General features: G+C 35.8%; 3 protein-coding genes across 3 annotated transcripts; 2 read left to right on the top strand and 1 right to left on the bottom strand.

Moving 5' to 3' along the window:
- The first annotated feature begins 862 nt into the window (after positions 1 to 862).
- LOC128264622 (uncharacterized) lies at positions 863 to 2,660 on the top strand. Its single transcript, XM_053000214.1, has 3 exons — positions 863 to 1,486; positions 2,174 to 2,343; positions 2,406 to 2,660. The coding sequence occupies exons 1-3, from the start codon at positions 879 to 881 to the stop codon at positions 2,492 to 2,494; spliced, it is 867 nt and encodes a 288-aa protein (XP_052856174.1). The 5' UTR covers positions 863 to 878; the 3' UTR covers positions 2,495 to 2,660.
- A 972-nt stretch (positions 2,661 to 3,632) lies between these two features.
- Positions 3,633 to 6,785, bottom strand: LOC128264609 (uncharacterized). The gene is given in 4 exon segments (XM_053000179.1): positions 3,633 to 3,725; positions 3,727 to 3,951; positions 4,217 to 4,407; positions 6,749 to 6,785. Coding segments are annotated over 2 exon segments (225 nt in total). The 5' UTR covers positions 3,859 to 3,951; positions 4,217 to 4,407; positions 6,749 to 6,785.
- A 2,347-nt stretch (positions 6,786 to 9,132) lies between these two features.
- Positions 9,133 to 11,394, top strand: LOC128264623 (uncharacterized). The gene is made up of 4 exons (XM_053000215.1): positions 9,133 to 9,467; positions 9,916 to 10,082; positions 10,158 to 10,372; positions 10,797 to 11,394. The coding sequence occupies exons 1-4, from the start codon at positions 9,151 to 9,153 to the stop codon at positions 10,926 to 10,928; spliced, it is 831 nt and encodes a 276-aa protein (XP_052856175.1). The 5' UTR covers positions 9,133 to 9,150; the 3' UTR covers positions 10,929 to 11,394.
- Positions 11,395 to 23,614: the final 12,220 nt, after the last annotated feature.

Here is a 23,614-nt window from a genome sequence, read left to right as displayed (position 1 = left end):
GGGAGTTTATTAATTTTTTGCACCATAGAAAGTATAATTTAGAATTCTGTTTTATTTCTAAGAAGTAGGATAATTAATGCCAAAAATATCAAATTACCCTATATTATTATATAAATTTGTATCTTGACTAAACCACAACGACAGTTAACTCCATTTAATGTAATATTATAATATAACTTAAGATCATTTAGTTAGTTTTTTTTAATGTATGCCAATATAAAAATAGCAGCATTATTGAGTTAATTAAAAATAATTTTTTGTTTTGTATAGGAACAAGTTTAATTTAAAAACCAAGCAAAGAAATATTTTACTTAAATTTCTTGGTATAACTTAAGATAATTAAGTTCGTTTTTTTTATTTATGCCAACATTGAAATAGCAGCTTTATTGAGATACAAAACTAATGATTATTTGTATAAGACTAACTTTAATTCACAACCCAGTCGTATAATTAATTCATTATTGAATTGAAGTTTTATAATACAGAACAAAATCATATACGACCTGATATATTTATTTTGATATTAGCAAATCTAGGAAATTGTTTAAATTTAATTATTTACTGTGATTTGTGGGTGGATGGATTTTATTTCGGGTAAGCAGCAGCAGTAATTATCTTTAGTTTCGGTGAGGCCAAAACGTTCTTGTTGGCTCGCATTTGCCATGAATCTGAGTCTGGAAGTCGCAGTGCGAAATGCAAATTGTCGCGCGCTTCGCTTTTGTTTTCCATAGATTTATGCACTCGGCCGATGCTGCGGGTGATTTGTGGTCAGCCGTGTGAATGGCCAGCTCATCGGCGATGCGAGAGTCCCAGCCATATAAGAGTGAACCCCGCCGGACGGGGGACAGTAGTCGTGGTCGTAGTCGGTAGCCCCCAAGATGCCATCGAGTCGGTTTGATAACCAGCTGCAGATCCACCTGTTGCTCTGCGCCCTGCTCCTCGCCGCTGGACAGAGGATACCGGTTCGAGTTCCACAGCAGGATCTGCAGGTGCCCAACTTCGGGGGTGAAAGCTTCGAGAGATTCGCCAGCGGATCCGGTTCGGGATCGGGATCGAGCAGTAGCGGGAGCAGCGAGAGCCAGGAAACCAGCGATGAGATGCGGGAGCAACTGAAACAGCTCCTGGGCAACCAGCTGTCCAAAGCCTTTGTCCCCCTGGCAACCACTCCTTTCACCCGCCGACAACCGGCCATTGTGGCACCCACTTCCTCCGGGACAGCAGCTCGGACACAGTTTAACGCCGATCAGGATCAGGATCAGGACACTAATGAAGAGGAGTCCCCGGAGGAGGAGGAGGGGGGTGAAGGCAACGAGGAGGAGGAGGAGGAGCAGGTCACTCAGCAGCCACAGCCAATGCCACCACCTCTTCCACAGCCTGCAGGCCCCGAGGAGGAGCTGATTGGTGGGCAGGAGGAGGTGCTCGAGGACTATAATCCCTGGCGCGACAACTTCTACGACCTCAACGAAGACGGTAGCTACATCTTTGGGTAAGTTTGCACAGTCACAAGCCGTTACCATGACTATAAAAAAAGGTTTTAACAAGTAAGCCAGAAGTGGAGGCTTAAGATTGCAGTTTTTTCTAAGTATTCTCCTTATCGCTGGCAAGTGAAGGCTATAGTTAATATTAAAGTTAGGTTTATAAAACCCTTAGCTTAATGCATTAACTTAAACAAACATTTTAAAAATTGTTTAAATGAAAATAAACGCTTGTATAAGGTTGTGTAATTAGTTGAACATTGTGAATTTTTCCATCAAGTCAAAAGATGCTGAGATTTAGAAAGAGTTGATTTCGAAATTTAAAGCTAATTTTGGCTTTAATAAAAATGAGAACAAATTCCTAAACTATAAATCAGACACCATGCCCAAGAAACAAATAATCAAGGAAATCATTTAAAATATCCAAAAAAAAACTCTTTTAAAAAATCGATTTTTGCAACAAAGCACTGGAAAGTAATAGTCGAAAGTTCGAATGTCAGACATCGTTGAATTCGGTATAAAATTTTCAATCGAATGATATTCACAGCTTAAAATGTTTAGTTCTTGCAATATCATCATGTTACCCCTAATAAAAATACGAAAATCGGTCATAAACTAAATTTATTCGACTTTATTTTAAATTCATAACAGCTTTAGTTTTATTTTTTAATGTAAAAAACCCATTCTTATTTTTCCAGTTACTCCATACCCCATGGCGTTCGTCGCTGGGAGAAGGGCTTTTTTTCCGAGGAGCAGCATGGTAAAGTGGTCGAGGGCTTCTACGTCCAGCCTCGTCAGATTTCCCAGGGCCTGGGATATGAGTTGCGATGCTACAGATCCGATGCCAACGGCTACCAGCCAATGCCAGGTAAGGAGTTGTATATAGTACACAGTTAATATATAAATAACTACACATATATTTTTAAACAGTTGAGTTTCTAAGAACGCCGCCAGTTGTAAGGCGTGATGTGGTACCCCAGGTCAATTGCTTCCGTAATTCCGATGATAGACGACTATAAGCCGGGGATTATCCAAAACCACACGATGGAAAACAGTCCCCAAATTCAGTAGATAGCACACCATAATCTTCCGAAATGCAGCCTTATTAAGGTGTATTTAAAATACTTTTTCCTACTGTTTTTATACTGTTTATATTTTTTTTTTTGCACGTGCTAAATATATCTAAATGGAAAAGGTCTTTTATAATTTATTTCAGTTTAAATTCTCGACCTTTGACACAATAAAAATTCTATAAAGTTTAAAAGCAGAAAATCCGTGTAAGGAATAAAACTGTTTAAATATATATACATTTTTTTTTTTTAATTAGGTAATACATACATTGTTTCCTAACCTCATAATTAAAAAGGAGTCTTATTTAGGTGAGAGAAAGGAAATAGTTACATTTAAAGCAAAAATTGCCGTATATTAAGCTATACTACTAAATAGCATGACATTTGTTTTACTAAAATATGGACCGTCTGACTGTTTTTTCGCCATTCTTTACGACCAAACTCGTCTTAGCACATTCCGGGATTAAAAACAGGAAACCGTGGACCATAAAGAACTTGAGTCCATAAGAAGCATAACAATCGCTTAACCGAATTCACGGGGCTTACCCGTACAGTCATCACTTCCTTGTTTGCTTTGGCGCTACTTCTTGGTTTATTTTTTTTATTCGCTTTACTTTCGCCACTGTTTCAGCTTCCCTCGTTGCTCGGTTTCAAGTTTAATTCAAATGGTATTTCAAACTACTTTTTATTTGTTTTTATTGTCTTTTATTTTCGCCCAGGTTCTCTGTACTCTTTTTCTTTTTACTACATGTAGAGAAAAGTAGTCAGTAAAACGAATGTTTTTAAGTTTTACTATCAAAGAAATTGACTACAAAGTCAAGGAGTATTTTTAACTTTTTATTTCCTTTTTTGAAAATAATATGTTAAAAAAATAAATAAAATAAATAATAAAGGCCTTACATTCAGCAACTTTCTTTTTTTTTTTAATTAAGTCAATAAATCTGTTAATTTGAGGGCATATTTATAATTTTTGGCATTTGTTAAACGAAGTTATTATTATGTGTACAATTACAACGTATAATTTCATTACACTAACAGAAAGTTTTAAAAACATAGATTTTACGCTCTTAACGTTTTTTTGTAATACTTAAATATATTGGCTTGTTAAATAAATATTACTGTGAGATTCTAACTTTTTGAGGATCATAAATTTTCTCGCTGTGTATACGTCCCACTGTGGGGCAAACGAGATTTGTAGCTATGTGTGAGCTTGGCGTGGCTTTTGCGGCGTCCCTGGCGTGGAGCGGTATTCCCACAGTTTTCAATTTTTGGCGATTTGTTGCGGCACTTAACGGTTGTTTGTTAGCTGTCATTGTTGTTGCTGATGAAGCGCCTTTTGTCTCAACTTCCCTCCATATCTCTAGCGTTCTGTACACCGGTACAGGCCGACTTCTCTAAAGTGACCGCTTAAACGCAACAAAATAGTTATTAATTTATATGCTCACGATTAAAGTTCTTCTACAATACATTGAATAAAATTTAATTAAAAATTAATGATTTCAAATAAAAAAAATATGAAGACATTTATTTCAATTTATTTTCAAATTGTTAATTACTCCGCCGAAGGAAAATGATTAAAATTGGAATGGCTTTTTTAAGTTTTGAGTGTGAAAGTATTTGAAGTTGTTCTTTAAATCAAGGTCAACCTGTACTTTGTATGATTGTTGTTACCATTGTTTTTTCGCGACTATCCCAAGACGGACGCACAATTTCTGGGCAAATTGTTTGGGCCAAGTCGCCAGGAAGGGGTTGCCCGCATCCACATCCACATCCGCATCCATAGCCCCATCCGAACCCAAATCCAAAAACCACATCCGCGGGTCCCCAAAGTTGGCACGACGCTGGCTTAAATACGAATTTGCCTAAATCAACAAACGGCGAGAACAGAACATTTTGTGTGTCTTCTTTGCATTTGAAAAGTAAAAAGTAACAAGATTTCATTGTGGCTCATATTGTCTCGTCTATTTGCATATCTTGCGCGTGGCTTTATAGCATTATATACGGGCGTAAATAGATATATATATATATACATACCACCGACCTTTGCATTATATAGCCAAGCCAAACAGTGAAGGAGCAGAGAAGGGGCCAGAAAACAGGTTCATTTAGCTCACGTTTTGAACTTTTAGCGATTGATCGTGATTTTTATTGTGGTCTCTGTTTCTGTTTCGGTTTCTGTTTGCTGTCATTTGCATGAGTCAACCGCGAGGAAAAAAAAGAATTTCTAAAACAAAAAAAAAGTACTCCCAAATGAAATGCGGTCTTAGCATTTGTGTATTTGCGTTGAGTCAATATTTAGGAGGTATCCCAACTTAAAATTGGTATCCGATTGATAAAGTTATATGCTCATGAAGTGCCTTTTATGGCATACATTTCTAAGGCCATCGCAAAGATAGAAAAATTTATCATCTTTTAAATTTTTGGTATCGATGCGGATTATTTAGAATTAAGCCACAAACTTTTAAAGGCATTTAATTAAAAAAACAAGAAGGAAAGCAAACTTCGGCAAGCCGAAGTTCATATACCCTTGCAGCTATTGCATTAATTAAATACTTTTGAAAACATTTAAATTATGATTTACTTGAGTATGTGCTAAAAAAAAACATTGAAACTATGATTATTTGCAGCTCAATTATTAGATAGTTATTTTATATATTTTTATTATTTCTATGGGAGCTATATGCTATAGACGTCCGATTTTGATAAAATTTATACCATAATTCTGAAATAATTAAACATTGCTATATGTCGAAGAACTAAACAAAAAATTAAAAAACAGAAAAGTTATAATTTTTTTCATTTATTTTTCCGATTGTTCCTATGGGAGCTATATGCTATAGTCGTCCGATTTTGATGAAATTGAAACCGTAATTCTGAAATATTAAACCATTACTATATCTCGAAGAACTAAACAAAAAATTAAAAAACAGCAAAGTTATAATTTTTTTTCATTTATTTTTTCCGATTGTTCTTATGGGAGCTATATGCTATAGTCGTCCGATTTTGATGAAATTTAAACCGTAAATCGGAAATATTTTACCATTACTATATGTCGAAGAACTAAACAAAAATTAAAAAACAGCAAAGTTATAATTTTTTTTCATTTATTTTTCCGATTGTTCCTATGGGAGCTATATGCTATAGTCGTCCGATCTGGCTCGTTCCGACTTATATACTACCTGCAATAGAAAGACAACTTTTGGGAAAGTTTCATGCAGATAGCTTTAAAACTGAGAGACTAGTTTGCATATAAACGGACGGACAGACGGACAGACGGACAGACGGACAGACGGACATGGCTAGATCGACTCTCCTAGTGATGCTGATCAAGAATATATATACTTTATAGGGTCGGAAACGTCTCCTTCACTGCGTTGCAAACTTCTGACTGAAATTATAATACCCTCTGCAAGGGTATAATAAAGATTTAGAATGCATATACAATATCTCCTTTAATGCATTGCAAGCTTCTGACTAAAAGAAACAACAAATACATATATATATCATATTTTTGTTGTCCCCCAAATAAGTCATCAAACTCCATAAACACAGAAATGCATACAACTAGTTCGGTGTCCAATTTCCACACATTTCTCCCCCGGTCCTAGGAAAACTTAGTTTTGGTCAACTGAAAATCCCGAAGTAATCAACTTAAAGCGAAACTTTGCCGGCCAAACTTTTGCAGATACAAAGATGCTCACAATCAGATACACAGATACATGGGCCTGTGCTACCAACTTGGCTATAATTGAGCAATTTACACCACAACAAGATGGGGGGCAGTGGGTGGTTCTATTTGTTTTTTTTTTTTTTTTTTTTTTGTGGTTTTTCGTTTAGCTGGAAGGTCAGTTCGCAAGACGAATCGGGGAAAGTTTACCCGGGAGCATCAAACAATGCTGGAATGTGATAAAAATGCCGAGATTATGTAACCGAAATACTTTTAAATCGAAATCGAGCAATATAAATTCATGGCTTAGACACTTGAAAATGCCAACGATGGTTGGGACACTTGGCCATGGCCCATGGCTATGAGGGGGATTATTTGGGTGCCGGGCTGGGCGGTCTTCCTATTGGGAAATGGGAACTGGGAACTGGGAAATGAAATATTGTGAGCACACACACCGAAAAGGGAGGGCAACGGGCGACAGACAGTGCTGAGTTTGCCAGTTTTTGGTTTGGCTCTAAACAATATTTTATACTTACATGGCCGGGGATATTTATTAGTTTGTTGTGCGCATCGTTCCCACTCTCGAACGCCCAATTTCAGCTGCACATTCGAACTCCTTTTTACGATGCCGCTGGGCTGGCATTTACATACGAAATGTCTTAAGTCGCTGCCATTAAAACTCAAACGAATGCGATAAAATCGGCGACCGTTAGTCGGCACCTTAATACCTTAATAGTATGACATGCCGAAAAAAATGAATAAAAAGCACGAAAAGTGGGGGAACTGTTTCCGAATAAACGCTTACATTTATTAATTACGCATGCAGTTTGACGGACTCTCGAGAATTTAATCTCCCAAATTGATGGTTAACCCTCTGCTGGCTGATATGTTTTCCGCATCATCCCACACTCGAAGAAAAAGTTGATTTTAATTTTATGGATTGGCAACGATCGATCAAAGCTGGGCAACTTAAGGAATTTTTCTCAATCAATTGATCATTAATTCTGCCGTAATTTATCAACAGATTCATATAATTTAAATTATCAATTAAATGTCATTTCGCTGTTAATCAATCACGGGTGTTAAAATTAATCATTAATAACAAATAAATGACAAACCATTAATATAAATTTATTGTTGTTTCTTGGAAATAAATAAAAAGCAAATAACTATGATCATCCCTAGTTATAATGACACACTCTTTACTTTTGAAGTTAAGAAGTAATTTGTTTTCATCAACACCTATGAATATTGTATCTTCCTTAAACATTAAGCAATAAAAAACGACGAAATCTAATAAACTATGCACCATCCCTATTAAGCAATCAAGAAGCTGCTGTCCAATCATAGTCATCGCAAACAAAAGCCGAGAAATACATAAATATTTAACTCAGCGGGCGTGGATGAATCTGGAGTCTAGAGTCTGAAGTCTGGATTCTGGCATTTATCACACACTCGGCCACAAGGGTTAAGCAATTATAGGGGCAGATGGTGACGCCTACACTGAGCGACCGAATCGATGTCCAACTCGCCGAGGGAAAAAAACAACCGCAGGGGTGTGGGGCGAAGAGAACTTGGCCGGAAAGATGGGCCAAGTCGATAGCAATGTGGGACGATGACGAGCCTGGTCAATGAACCATGTCGATGGGACTCAGATGGGGACCGGAATGAGTTGCCTTGCATCTGGGGCTGACACACTTCGGCCGAGCGGCGCAACAAACAAATAATCAAACAAACAGACGGAGTAAACAGGCCGAAAAGAATCCCGTCACAGGTCCAAGGATCCGTCGCCCCGAAAACTCTGTCAAAATCACAAAAGCCACCATGACGCCTCACAAAAGCCGACACAAGAAGCGTTCTCAGTGGCTGAAGATGGGGGGTCAGTGCTGTCTGCTTCTCCAAAAATTAAGAATTATAGCTGCCTTTGAAAGAGTTACCCGCATAACTTGCGGTCATAACAAAAATAGTTCCAAGCAATTAAATAATTTTTGTTGAAATTATAGCTTTTAACTTCTTACTTCATTGCATTTTTAGCGAAATAAATTCTTTTAAGCGCATAAATTCATGAAAGATTTAATTAATCCTTACTTTAGTTAAAAAAAGGATGACTTTGAAGCAAATGTTAAGGCGTTCTTTATTGGAAACATTGTAAGAAAAATAATATTAATTCTTGTTCCTTCAAGTAAACCCTTTAAGGAACAAGTTGTAAAAACTTGTAAAATGTGAATTCTAAGACATATAATTTATTAATAAAATAAATAAGGCATACTCTTTTGGAAACATTATTATACTTAAATGTGTAGGCACAAAATTTGTAAAAAGGTACCTTTTTAGACATATTATTAATCAATATTCTTAAATATATAAACAATTTGAAGTTAAATTTTAGGCACATAATTTATTAAAACAATATATTTTTAAATATATAAACAATGCATTGTTTCCTTCAGCCATGCATTTGATCAATAAACAACATTTTTAAATACATAAACAATTGAATGTCCTTTTCGATAATAACGAAATCTATCAACAGAAATAAAGGTTAAATTTCGTTAGAAAACCGCTAGATGTATTGACCAGGAACTGTAGCCAAACTGTCATCTTTGAGTCTGAGGAGTTGGCTGATAAGGAAGGAAATGAAAGAAGTGGAGGAGTGTGGGAGTGTGGGCGTGTGGGCCACCGAAAACACTGCCAAATCATTGGCATTGACGTGCGAGCAAAAGAGGGGTTTATTATACTGCAAAGCCTGTTGCCGGCCTTTCTTCATTTGCCACTTTCTTGTTCCTGCTCTTCGCATGGACATTTTTCATCTTTAGTGCCGAAAGGCTTCACTCGAGTGCTCTGCGTGTGCTTTTTTTTGGTGGGTTCGGGTGGGCATATAAAAGGCCGCGCATTCGCCCCAGTGCCACACAATCAATTATTGAATTCTGAGTGCAACATGTTCCGTTCGAAAGAGATCTATGCGGGTGTGAGAGTGAGCTTCCTGCTGCTTTGCCTGACGATCCTGCTGATGCACAAGCCCGTCGATGCCCGATGGACCCGAAGGCCGAGGCGCACCACCACGCCCAGGAGCACGACTAAGAATCCGGATCGCCACCAGCATGTGCACCACTGGCCATCACTGGTGCCGCCACCGGCCCAGCCCCAACCACATCCCCAAGTTGTTGTGGTGCAAAAACCCAGCTACACAGAGTCGAGTCCTCGCCTAATCGACAGCTTCGATCAGAGATCAATCGACGGGCAGTATGAGTTTAGGTAAGAAATGGTAAAAGAATATGGAAAAATGTTTAATTAGGCATGCCAATATATTGAGGATGTTTAATCATTTTAGCTACAGAAACTAAAAATAGACAAAAAACCAAGAGCTTAAAATTCACTTTTAAAGGTTTCAGAAATTCAATGTTAATAAATAACGTTTTCTTTCGTAATAAACAATAAATATTTTGTTGCCTGCTTTTAGGCTCCTTCTTAAAGTGTTTTAAAAACCAAAATATTTATAGAAGTCTTACAAAATAAATATTATATATTTATTTTACAGAAGTCTTGAAATATATCTATTTGACAAACAGAAAAAAAAAATTTTAACTAAGTTTTTGATACGTGAAAAAAAAAAATTAATTAACGTTACTCAATAGTAAAAATTATACGTATTTGTTGACCTGTTAATATCCAATCGATACTTTCAATGTTTTTTCCTGTGCAGATACCAGCTGGACAACGGGAACACCCGCTACGAGCGCGCCTACTGGTTGCCAGTCGGCAAGGACCTCGTCCTGGCCAAAAAGGGCTACTACTCGGTGCCCCTGCCCAATGACAAGTACTCGACGGTGTTCTACACAGCCGACCATCGTGGCTACCATGTTGACATGCGTGAGTTTCGAGTTCTGAGCCACAAGTCCCTGTCAAATCATTTTCAAACCGCTAATGAATTTATCCAAAACGCAGAGACATTATCAGAGGAGCAGCCGCTGTTACCGCGGAACCTCGAAGTGCCCGGAATGGAGAGGGAAATGGGAACGGGAGCGGGAACGGGTTCCGAAATAGGCACGGGTGCGGGGTCTAAGCGAAATTCAATAAGCGACCCGGAGCGTAACGAGCTGGATGTGGAAGTGGATGAGAATGTGGACGCAAGTGAAGCTGGCACCGAGCTGGTTCCTAATGTAAGTGCCACTGGGGGCTAGGTTTACTCGGAACCAAGGCCCCCTCCATATGAGTAAACCGAGAAAAACTTTTTGAGGGATTTTGTTCCATGACAATTAAGGGATTTTATTATATTTTTCTTAATATTACATTAGTTTAATCATGATCACAACTTTGCAGCTTTCTTTTCTTGGATTTTCAATAATTTAATTAATACAATAGCTTTATTAAAAAACGTAATCTATATATATTCAAATATATATATTTGAACTTAAAAGCTTTTTGTTAAGCACGAACTAGATAGGACATTATTACAATAATGTTTTTATAGCATTCAAGGGAAAAAAATGTCATGTTATACAATCACTAGTCACTTGATGATCAAAATCCATAATATAATTCTTTCTGAATTTTTCACTGTGCATTTCCCCCGTTTTGCTGCAGGCTTCAAACCAAGTCGAAACCGAAACCGAACCATCAACTTTGGCCAACGACATTTTGGCAACTGAAGCACCAGCCGACAGCCACGTTGAGGATGATGACGATGTTGATGATGATGAAGGCGCCTCAAACTGAAAGCCAGAACATTAGAGGACATTTCGGCATATACAGGATGGTGGATGGTGGGTGGATGTTTGGTGGATGGTGGGTGGATGACGGATGAAGGGCCTGGATGAAGGGCCTGGATGAAGGAGGACACACACTTGGCTGGGTCGCAGCTCGCTCTACTTGCTGCAAATCAAATTGAAAACAATTGTTGCAGTCAGCAGTCGGACACAGTTGAGTTGGCCAGTAGTCACGGCATCCCAAGGAGGGGGACAAGTCAACTCGACTCCACTTAACTCCATCTTCATCTTCATCTTCATCTTGCAGTTCATGGGGAATGTGTCTCAATTGGTCGCTTGACAGCTCCTTCTAGCTCCCTTTTCCCTTTATATATGATAGATTTCTTCTTTTTTTTTGCAATATTCAATAAAAATAAATATAGGCTATATACTTCAAGTCGTTTTTATCGCAACATTAACTAATGAATTTAAAGGTTTTTTCGAACACTGATTAAAATATGTATGTAATAATATACTACTAAGTTTGTTATTGAACGTCTTAAATTTTGGCCTTACAACTTGATTTATTTTTTCTGTCTTAGTTGTTTATTACTCAATTGGTTCTTTTGAATAATTAATTTTAAATAAAAGGTTGATAGCTCCAATTCTTAACTTAATTGTATATACCTACAACTGTTTTGACATGTTATGACATTTTAATTGTAAAACGAGTTTAAAACTTAGTTTGTGAACAGAATGTAATCTTGCTTAATGACAGCTATCAAATGTCATCATGTTCAGACACCCAAGCGAGGTCCATTGCAGCAATTTCAAATAGTTTAGAGGTGTCATAGCCATTTTCAATGGGCGAACCGTGTGCTGTGTGTGTGTGTGTGTGATGGGCAAAAGATGAGACATTATGAGGCGGCTGACAAAAACACATTCGAGCCTCAATTTGCCAGCTGCCGACGACTGTCTTTTGTGGGGCCAGGCCTTTTGGATCGCTGCCTTTGCTATTACCACTGCCTGTGCCACTGCCTTTGCCATGGCCCCCTTTACTGGTTTCAATTTAAATGGTTTCTGGAAAAACGACCCAAATTGGGTGGTCGCATTGGTGAAAAGGCGATGCCAGGAGATTTGTCGGCAGCAAATCGGTGAGCATTCATAAAACTTCTCCATTTCTGGCCCTGCTCTCCACTGCTCTTGGCCAACTGCATGTCCCTGTAAGACTTGGCCGCCTTCCTTCGCTTTCTTCGCAAAACAGAAAAACAGCCAGGTGCACATGTGCTCGTAAAATGCAGCGCACACTGGAAAAAAATAGTTGGCAAAAAGTATAAGTTGCTAGGAAAAATTGCTTTGCAAATTCCCAAATTATAAGGCATCTTAATACAGTCATTTATCTCACATGAGCTGTCATTTAATACTAGTCAAAAGTAATAAAATGTTATGTCAGATATATAATATCGAAATATATATAGCCTCGTATATTTAAATGCTTAAATTGCACAAACTCTGCTTAAAAAACCAGACTCTATACACACACTATTCTCTTTAAGTAAAGATAATTTTAATTCTGTATTTATATAGAAGGTCCATTAATTTAATTCCTAAATCTAGGATTGCACATTGTTTTTTTGCTCGTATTGTAAAAATTCCTAATAATATAACAGTCAAAATAAAATTCTGGAATATAAAACATTTTCTCTTTCTTGATATTTATTTCGGCGAGTGTGGAGTGAATCGGGACCGAGTTCTGTGGCAGGATAACTGCAGCTATTCATTTCGCTACTAATCCAATGCGGGCCGGGATTCGGATTCAGGATTCCGGATCGGGCTGGTCCTTTTGGCCCTCTCCCTCTCCCCCTCCATCTGCACCACCATCTCCCTGCCCTTGACTCGTTTTGTATTTACGAGTCAGCCATGCCCACGTAATGAATGGCAGGACCTCCTGCTCCTCGGGCGTGTGAATGAATTGAGTGTGCAAATGGCTGAATGAATGAATGAACCAAGGCGAATGCGACTACGAATGCTGGTGGAATATGTTTTTGTGGCCTGTTGGGGGGCGGATCAATGGCCGACGTGAGTCACGTTGCCATCTCTGGCATAAGGCATACTATATAGCCCTGCCTGCCTGCCTGCAATCCACCCTACAACTCCCAGTTCTTTTCTTAATTTTATGTGCGTCGCCTGCATCAAAGTTTACACATTTACCACACTCACGTGAAGCTCCATAAAAGCAGCGCCATTGGGAATGAAGATTGAATGGACTTTGCACTGGATTCGCAGCTCATCCCGCCCAGAACTTTCCAAGCACCCGAACACATTAGCATTTTCCTGACAGGACCGGCACAATATGATGGATTACGCATCCCCAACAAATATGTTTCACAATTTCAACGAGGATACTCAGAAAGCACCGAAAGAAATAAGAGTCATTTGCATTTTAGTGATGTCTCCATAAAAACTTTTATAACATTTTATTTGATACCCAAACTGAAGATAATTTTGTTTGTGTATTCTGACATTTGGATTGGCGCACTTGTGGCTATTTATAAGGTGCCATGGGTCATCGAAGACCCTTGTCCCGGATTATTTATGTAAATATACACACGGGCCCTTAACCCTTAACCATATCATTTGCCCATTTGCCAAAATTAATTTATCTTCATGAGCACTCTCCAGACAACAGAAAAATGGGAAAAACAAAACGCAGCCGAGTACCAAGTTCTCCAGGGACCTGACCCATGTCCAAATCGAGTTCGGCCGCCGTATTGTAAATAAGTAAATAGGGAAATAAATAAATAAATTGAGTAATGGCCATAATTGACGTGTCGCATGAAAAATTCAAAGCGCCGACAAACACACAAATTGAATGGAAACGGGAACGGGAACGGGAATGTGAATGGCAATGCGAATGTGAATGTGAATGCGAATGCGAAAGCCAGCCGTTGAACTTCAGTCCCCCAAAAGTCCAAGTCTAAAAGCCAGGCCAAAACGAAGCCAAAACAGTCCAGAAACTGCGTGTGTGAGTGACTGCGGCATTTTCCAGATTTATATCGGGGTTATCAAACCTCGAAGCACAATGAGAGCACACGCACACACACACATGCACACACGAAAATGCTCAAAAAATCAAACGGAGTTTGGCTCTAAAAAGTGGCTAAGATATTTGTTGTTTCTTAGTAAACCAGGCACATACCATCGACCAGACAGCTGAGAGGGAGTCGAAGAGGGGGGCCCCATTTGATAATATCTGGGGTTGCCCGGCCAACATTCTACACAGGAACAATCTCAGACATTGGTTCCAATCTCTCAATACTACCATGGGTTAAATTTTTTAATAAACATTTCTTTATTTTTGTTTGAGGAGATTTTATTACCCTATCGAATGAAAAATAAACATGAAAGCTTAAATTTCATTTCAAGGATGGATTATTTTGAACTACCACAAAATTCGATAAACGCGATAAGGTCGATATTGAGCTAACTTGTTTTTGATTTTCCTACAGAAACCACAAATCCCAAATTTTTCCTACAAGAACCACAAAAAAATTTAAAATTATTCATAACCTTGTATAAATGCTCTGACCTATTTTTCTTATTTATTTATATTTTTTATAGCCACGTATTAAATGGATTTACAAGATTAATTAATATTAAATTTCAATAAAAAGTTAATTAAAAGTTAAACAACCAGTTTGATGCATTCCAATTTGTTAAATCAAAGCGATTTTTCCCAATGTACTCAACCCTCCCCCTCTAATGTTGATATATTTATGCAAACAGCTAGGTATTTCGTATTTCGCATTTAAGTTTATCAAAAACAAGACTCCATCTAATCTGGAGATTAATAATGCGGCTCTGCGTAAATTTCAATTGTGACCACAGACCCACACATGCTGTCCGCAAAAATGTAGATTTAATGGGGACCTCAGCTGCAGCTTCGACCATGGTCAGCAAAGTCCAACAGGAACGGATGCCAGGGCAAGTGGGTTAGAAGGGAGTGAAAGTCCGCCCCTTTTTATGGTTAGAACTTTATTGACTCGGATTAGTCGTATGCCACAGTCCGCATTCCGCATCCGTAAGATACACATTAGAGAGATGAAGCGACCTGCTGCACGATTGCAACAACGTTTCGACCAGATTCTCTGCCATATTTTCGGTAATTGAGAATTGTGAATTTCGGCCCGGCTTAGCCGCTTAATAAATTTATGCAAACCAAGTAGAGAGATACAAATGTATCTGCCAGGGATCTGCAGAGATTCGTTCTATGCACAGTGAGAAAGCGGTGCAAGTTTGAAATAACATTCATTTGAACTAGAATAATAATACAAAATATTATTATTATCTTAATAAAAATTTTAAGCTTATTAATTATATTGTAATCACGAAAATGTAATATCCTATTTTACCTATTGTAAAAATCAATTTAATTGAATGTAATCAATATTTTAGAAAATGGAAATGGTTATTATTGTTAAACATATTATAAATTTACTATTCAGCAGAAAGCTTATATTTAAATGATAAATGAGTAAAAAGTCACATAAGTTATTCTTTTATATTTTGTTTTAATAAGTTCAAAATGTTTGCCTGTGTATCGGCAAGTTTTGTTGTTTGTTCCCCGCCCCCTATTCCCGGTATTTGTTTATCATTGCTTTGTTTTTGCACAGACACTCAGCTTGCGGATTTTATAATTTATGCAAGACACCAAACAAACTCAGCTTAAGTCTTACAAATTGTTTTGAGATGCTCGGCATATCATATAAAAAAGCACAAGCGAAAAGGAAAAGCAGCAGAAATCTGTATCTGAGTTTTGAAGAGCACCGCAAAAAATAAAAAATAAAAAGTAAGAAAAAAAAAAGGGAGAGGGCGGGACGTGATTTGATGGGAATTATTCCATTGCCGGCAACAGGCAGCAGACTCAAAGCCGCAAAAAAGTGGGCAAAGTGCTCCAGACCAAAAGGTAGCTATCCCGGAGTGCAGAGTGCGGAGAGAGGGTTGGGGGGGGGATAATGGGGGGTGTGGGAGGGTCCACAACAAGTTGTATCACGGAGATGTCATGTCACGTAGGCAGCCAGCGCTACATGGACCATTCATACAAATTTTGTTTTATAAGCCACTTTTGTACGTTATTTGTGTGTAACTCTGCCCGATTCAGACTGGCTGGTCTGCTTCTGCTGCTGCTTCTGCTCCGTGTGTGTTTATCTGTAGCTGTATCTTCCCCGGGCTTACTCTTTTTTTGGGGCATTTCATTGCCGCCGATGTAGATTCACTTGCGAGCAATTGCCAACACAAGGCACAGTGGTTAATCCCAAGAAGCTCAACTACAAAAGCTTAAATGTTCTGATCATTTTTAAAACGGGCATACGTTGAAAGTTAGTCAAAAAAAGATTTACAGCCAAACGACTAGTTTCGGACTTTTTGTAAGAAATTTGAAGATCTGAAAAAATTTTAACTGTGAATGCCATTCGATTGGAAATTTTATTACGAATTCAACGGTGTATGACATTCCAACATTTGACCATTATTTCCCAGGGATTTGACACAAAAACCAAGTTTTTAATGTTTTTTTTTTGGGTTTTTAGCGGTTTTTCAAACTAAACTATTTCTGAAGAGTCCTTTGTAACCTTGCCAAAGAAGACCCAAAGTCAATAAAGCTGCTATTTTGAACAGCTGGCAACCTATATTATCCATCCCTGATCGATTGAAAACAATTAATTTAGTTTTGACACAGAAACCGAATTTTAAAAAAAGTTTTTTGAAAAATATATTTATGTCCAAATTTCTGACTTTTTTGTAAGGGGGTACATCATCATTTTTTGCAGAAATTTGAAGATCTGAAAAAATTTTAATTGTGAATGCCATTCGATGGGAAATTTATTACGAATTCAACGGTGTATGACATTCCAACATCTGACCATTATTTCCCAGGGATTTGACACAAAAACCAAGTTTTTAATGTTTTTTTTTTGGGTTTTAGCGGTTTTTCAAACTAAACTATTTCTGAAGAGTCCTTTGTAACCTTGCCAAAAAAGACCCAAAGTCAATAAAGCTGCTATTTTGAACAGCTGGCAACCTATATTATCCATCCCTGATCGATTGAAAACAATTAATTTAGTTTTGACACAGAAACCGAATTTTAAAAAAAGTTTTTTGAAAAATATATTTATGTCCAAATTTCTGACTTTTTTGTAAGGGGGTACATCATCATTTTTTGCAGAAATTTGAAGATCTGAAAAAATGTTAATTGTGAATGCCATTCGATGGGAAATTTTATTACGAATTCAACGGTGTATGACATTCCAACATCTGACCGTTATTTCCCAGGGATTTGACACAAAAACCAAGTTTTTAATGTTTTTTTTTGGGGTTTTAGCAATTTTTCAAACAAAATTATTTCTGAAGAGTCTTTTGTTGTAACTTGCCAAAATAAGACCCAAAGTCAAAAGAGTTGCTATTTTGAACAGCTGGCAACCTATGTTATCCATCCCTGATTGATTGAAAACATTTAATTAAGTTTTGACACAAAAACCGAATTTTGAAAAACGTTTTTTGAAAAATATATTTATGTCCAAATATCTGACTTTTTTCTAAGGGGGTACATCATCATTTTTTGCAGAAATTTAAAAATCTGAAAAAATTTTAATTGTGAATGCCATTCGATGGGAAATTTTATTACGAATTCAACGGTGTATGACATTCCAACATCTGACCGTTATTTCCCAGGGATTTGACACAAAAACCAAGTTTTAATGTTTTTTTTTGGGGTTTTAGCAATTTTTCAAACAAAATTATTTCTGAAGAGTCTTTTTGTTGTAACTTGCCAAAATAAGACCCAAAGTCAAAAGAGTTGCTATTTTGAACAGCTGGCAACCTATGTTATCCATCCCTGATTGATTGAAAACATTTAAGTTAGTTTTGACACAAAAACCGAATTTTGAAAAACGTTTTTTGAAAAATATATTTATGTCCAAATATCTGACTTTTTTGTAAGGGGGTACATCATCATTTTTTGCAGAAATTTGAAGATCTGAAAAAATTTTAACTGTGAATGCTATTCGATGGGAAATTTTATTACGAATTCAACGGTGTATGACATTCCAACATCTGACCGTTATTTCCCAGGAATTTGACACAAAAACCAAGTTTTTAATGTTTTTTTTTGGGGTTTTAGCAATTTTTCAAACAAAATTATTTCTGAAGAGTCTTTTTGTTGTAACTTTGCCAAAATAAGACCCAAAGTCAAAAGAGTTGCTATTTTGAACAGCTGGCAACCTATGTTATCCATCCCTGATTGATTGAAAACATTTAATTAAGTTTTGACACAAAAACCGAATTTTGAAAAACGTTTTTTGAAAAATATATTTATGTCCAAATATCTGACTTTTTTCTAAGGGGGTACATCATCATTTTTTGCAGAAATTTGAAGATCTGAAAAAATTTTAACTGTGAATGCTATTCGATGGGAAATTTTATTACGAATTCAACGGTGTATGACATTCCAACATCTGACCGTTATTTCCCAGGGATTTGACACAAAAACCAAGTTTTTAATGTTTTTTTTTGGGGTTTTAGCAATTTTTCAAACAAAATTATTTCTGAAGAGTCTTTTTGTTGTAACTTGCCAAAATAAGACCCAAAGTCAAAAGAGTTGCTATTTTGAACAGCTGGCAACCTATGTTATCCATCCCTGATTGATTGAAAACATTTAAGTTAGTTTTGACACAAAAACCGAATTTTGAAAAACGTTTTTTGAAAAATATATTTATGTCCAAATATCTGACTTTTTTGTAAGGGGGTACATCATCATTTTTTGCAGAAATTTGAAGATCTGAAAAAATTTTAACTGTGAATGCTATTCGATGGGAAATTTTATTACGAATTCAACGGTGTATGACATTCCAACATCTGACCGTTATTTCCCAGGAATTTGACACAAAAACCAAGTTTTTAATGTTTTTTTTTGGGGTTTTAGCAATTTTTCAAACAAAATTATTTCTGAAGAGTCTTTTTGTTGTAACTTTGCCAAAATAAGACCCAAAGTCAAAAGAGTTGCTATTTTGAACAGCTGGCAACCTATGTTATCCATCCCTGATTGATTGAAAACATTTAATTAAGTTTTGACACAAAAACCGAATTTTGAAAAACGTTTTTTGAAAAATATATTTATGTCCAAATATCTGACTTTTTTCTAAGGGGGTACATCATCATTTTTTGCAGAAATTTGAAGATCTGAAAAAATTTTAACTGTGAATGCTATTCGATGGGAAATTTTATTACGAATTCAACGGTGTATGACATTCCAACATCTGACCGTTATTTCCCAGGGATTTGACACAAAAACCAAGTTTTTAATGTTTTTTTTTTTGGGTTTTTAGCGATTTTTCAAACTAAACTATTTCTGAAGAGTCTTTTTATTGTAACTTTGCCAAAAAAGACCCAAAGTCAAAAGAGTTGATATTTTGAACAGCTGGCAACCTATATTATCCATCCCTGATTGATTGAAAACATTTAATTTAGTTTTGACACAAAAACCGAATTTTGAAAAACGTTTTTTGAAAAATATATTTATGTCCAAATATCTGACTTTTTTGTAAGGGGGTACATCATCATTTTTTGCAGAAATTTGAAGATCTGAAAAAATTTTAACTGTGAATGCTATTCGATGGGAAATTTTATTACGAATTCAACGGTGTATGACATTCCAACATCTGACCATTATTTCCCAGGGTTTTGACACAAAAACCAAGTTTTTAATGTTTTTTTTGGGGTTTTAGCAATTTTTCAAACAAAATTATTTCTGAAGAGTCTTTTTGTTGTAACTTTGCCAAAATAAGACCCAAAGTCAAAAGAGTTGCTATTTTGAACAGCTGGCAACCTATGTTATCCATCCCTGATTGATTGAAAACATTTAATTTAGTTTTGACACAAAAACCGAATTTTGAAAAACGTTTTTTGAAAAATATATTTATGTCCAAATATCTGACTTTTTTGTAAGGGGGTACATCATCATTTTTTGCAGAAATTTGAAGATCTGAAAAAATTTTAACTGTGAATGCTATTCGATGGGAAATTTTATTACGAATTCAACGGTGTATGACATTCCAACATCTGACCGTTATTTCCCAGTGATTTGACACAAAAACCAAGTTTTTAATTTTTTTTTTTGGGGTTTTAGCAATTTTTCAAACAAAATTATTTCTGAAGAGTCTTTTTGTTGTAACTTGCCAAAATAAGACCCAAAGTTAAATGAGTTGCTATTTTGAACATCTGGCAACCTAAAACATCCATCCCTGATCGATTGAAAACAATTAATTTAGTTTTGACACAAAAACCGATTTTTGAAAAACGTTTTTTGAAAAATATATTTATGTCCAAATATCTGACTTTTTTGTAAGGGGGTACATCATCATTTTTTGCAGAAATTTGAAGATCTGAAAAAATTTTAACTGTGAATGCTATTCGATGGGAAATTTTATTACGAACTCAACGGTGTATGACATTCCAACATCTGACCATTATTTCCCAGGGTTTTGACACAAAAACCAAGTTTTTAATGTTTTTTTTTGGGGTTTTAGCAATTTTTCAAACAAAATTATTTCTGAAGAGTCTTTTTGTTGTAACTTTGCCAAAATAAGACCCAAAGTCAAAAGAGTTGCTATTTTGAACAGCTGGCAACCTATGTTATCCATCCCTGATTGATTGAAAACATTTAATTTAGTTTTGACACAAAAACCGATTTTTGAAAAACGTTTTTTGAAAAATTTATTTATGTCCAAATATCTGACTTTTTTGTAAGGGGGTACATCATCATTTTTTGCAGAAATTTGAAGATCTGAAAAAATTTTAATTGTGAATGCTATTCGATGGGAAATTTTATTACGAATTCAACGGTGTATGACATTCCAACATCTGACCATTATTTCCCAGGGATTTGACACAAAAACCAAGTTTTTAATGTTTTTTTTTTTGGGTTTTTAGCGGTTTTTCAAACTAAACTATTTCTGAAGAGTCATTTTATTGTAACTTTGCCAAAATAAGACCCAAAGTCAAAAAAGCTGCTATTTTGAACAGCTGGCAACCTATATTATCCATCCCTGATAGATTGAAAACAATTAATTTAGTTTTGACACAGAAACCGAATTTTGAAAAACGTTTTTTGAAAATTATATTTATGTCCAAATATCTGACTTTTTTGTAAGGGGGTACATCATCATTTTTTTGCAGAAATTTGAAGATCTGAAAAAATTTTAATTGTGAATGCTATTCGATGGGAAATTTTATTACGAATTCAACGGTGTATGACATTCCAACATCTGACCGTTATTTCCCAGTGATTTGACACAAAAACCAAGTTTTTAATGTTTTTTTTTGGGGTTTAGCAATTTTTCAAACAAAATTATTTCTGAAGAGTCTTTTTGTTGTAACTTGCCAAAATAAGACCCAAAGTTAAATGAGTTGCTATTTTGAACATCTGGCAACCTAAAACATCCATCCCTGATCGATTGAAAACAATTAATTTAGTTTTGACACAAAAACCGATTTTTGAAAAACGTTTTTTGAAAAATATATTTATGTCCAAATATCTGACTTTTTTGTAAGGGGGTACATCATCATTTTTTGCAGAAATTTGAAGATCTGAAAAAATTTTAATTGTGAATGCTATTCGATGGGAAATTTTATTACGAATTCAACGGTGTATGACATTCCAACATCTGACCATTATTTCCCAGGGATTTGACACAAAAACCAAGTTTTTAATGTTTTTTTTTTGGGTTTTTAGCGGTTTTTCAAACTAAACTATTTCTGAAGAGTCATTTTATTGTAACTTTGCCAAAATAAGACCCAAAGTCAAAAAAGCTGCTATTTTGAACAGCTGGCAACCTATATTATCCATCCCTGATAGATTGAAAACAATTAATTTAGTTTTGACACAGAAACCGAATTTTGAAAAACGTTTTTTGAAAATTATATTTATGTCCAAATTTCTGACTTTTTTGTAAGGGGGTACATCATCATTTTTTGCAGAAATTTGAAGATCTCAAAAAACTTTAACTGTGAATGCCATTCGATTGGAAATTTTATTACGAATTCAACGGTGTATGACATTCCAACATCTGACCATTATTTCCCAGGGTTTTGACACAAAAACCAAGTTTTTAATGTTTTTTTTTGGGGTTTTAGCGATTTTTCAAACCAAATTATTTCTGAAGAGTCTTTTTGTTGTAACTTTGCCAAAATAAAACTCAAAGTCAAAATAGTTGCTATTTTGAACAGCTGGCAACCTATGTTATCCATCCCTGATTGATTGAAAACATTTAATTTAGTTTTGACACAAAAACCGAATTTTGAAAAACGTTTTTTGAAAAATTTATTTATGTCCAAATATCTGACTTTTTTGTAAGGGGGTACATCATCATTTTTTGCAGAAATTTGAAGATCTCAAAAAATTTTAACTGTAAATGCCATTTGATTGGAAATTTTATTACGAATTCAACGGTATATGACATTCCAACATCTAACTATTATTTCCCAGGGTTTTGACACAAAAACCAAGTTTTTAATGTTTTTTTTTGGGTTTTTAGCGATTTTTCAAACCAAATTATTTCTGAAGAGTCTTTTGTTGTAACTTTGCCAAAATAAAACTCAAAGTCAAAATAGTTGCTATTTTGAACAGCTGGCTAGATTTACCAAATATGTATTTAAATATAAATACATCATTTGTTTAACAAATCAGTGTTTTCAAAATTCTTACAGATCCCAGTTTTTTCCCATTTTGCCCCACTGTGCCGCTGTTTGGCCGTGTGTTGAAAGCTGCAGCACGTCGTCAACAGAATGTCGAGGGTCCCCACGCTGACACCTACAAAGTAAGACAAACCGAGGCACCTCCTGCTGCTCCTTGGCCATTGATGTTGCTGCCGTTGACGTTGCTGTTGCTGTTACTGTTGCTGGGGGGAACTGCAACCTGCCCAAAAATAACCAACGCACGGTAATGACAAACAGCGTTGTTGTCTTAACCATTTAGCATCACAGAAAGCCACACTGGGAAAAAAGTATTGATTGGCTTGTTATAATTTCAGAGTGGAAGTATAAAACGACGAGTATAAGTACGAATAAAATGTAATTTAAATACATTAGCTTAAGAACAGACACACAATTTTGTTTTTTAAAATGCATTTTAAATTAACTGGGATTATTTTCTCTGTGCAGCATCAACACTACCAGGAATCGCTTCCTGTCACGACTGCACAGCGGCAACATCTTCCTTTTTCTGCTGTTGATTCTTTTTCGGACGCAGTCTTTGTCATCGACAGACAAAACAAATGACCTTGTTGATGAGGCATCTCAACTACACCTCCCCCTCTGAGCCACTGTCCCTTGTGCTGCTACACAAAACAAAAAGTTTTATTTATTTTTCAGAGATAAATTATAATTATTATTCGCAATTAACAGTTTGCTAGAAAATGTATTTTGAAAATAAAATTAAATAAAACTAGTCTTAACAAACTTTGTTTTCTTTCTAAAACAAAATTATTTTGCATTGTTAATATTTAAGTATTCCATTCAAATTTTATTTTAATTTGTATACTTGAAGCCACATTAATATAAGTCTGTCACTATATAAGCCTTAGGATATTAGTTAATAAATGAAATAAAATAAATAATTTTCCGAAAATATATTTATTTGATAACAAAAACAAAACACCTGTTGTG

This window comes from Drosophila gunungcola, unplaced genomic scaffold (genome assembly GCF_025200985.1).
Source record: "Drosophila gunungcola strain Sukarami unplaced genomic scaffold, Dgunungcola_SK_2 000075F, whole genome shotgun sequence".
NCBI lineage: Eukaryota > Metazoa > Arthropoda > Insecta > Diptera > Drosophilidae > Drosophila > Drosophila gunungcola.
This window is presented reverse-complemented; position numbering and strand designations above follow the sequence as displayed.

Coding starts and splice junctions, on each gene's coding strand:
- LOC128264623 (XM_053000215.1), top strand. CDS start 9,151: ATGTTCCGTTCGAAAGAGATCTATGCGGGTGTGAGAGTGAGCTTCCTG. Junction 9,468..9,915: donor GACGGGCAGTATGAGTTTAG/GTAAGAAATGGT, acceptor TTTCCTGTGCAG/ATACCAGCTGGACAACGGGA. Junction 10,083..10,157: donor TGGCTACCATGTTGACATGC/GTGAGTTTCGAG, acceptor TCCAAAACGCAG/AGACATTATCAGAGGAGCAG.
- LOC128264622 (XM_053000214.1), top strand. CDS start 879: ATGCCATCGAGTCGGTTTGATAACCAGCTGCAGATCCACCTGTTGCTC. Junction 1,487..2,173: donor GACGGTAGCTACATCTTTGG/GTAAGTTTGCAC, acceptor TTATTTTTCCAG/TTACTCCATACCCCATGGCG. Junction 2,344..2,405: donor CGGCTACCAGCCAATGCCAG/GTAAGGAGTTGT, acceptor ATTTTTAAACAG/TTGAGTTTCTAAGAACGCCG.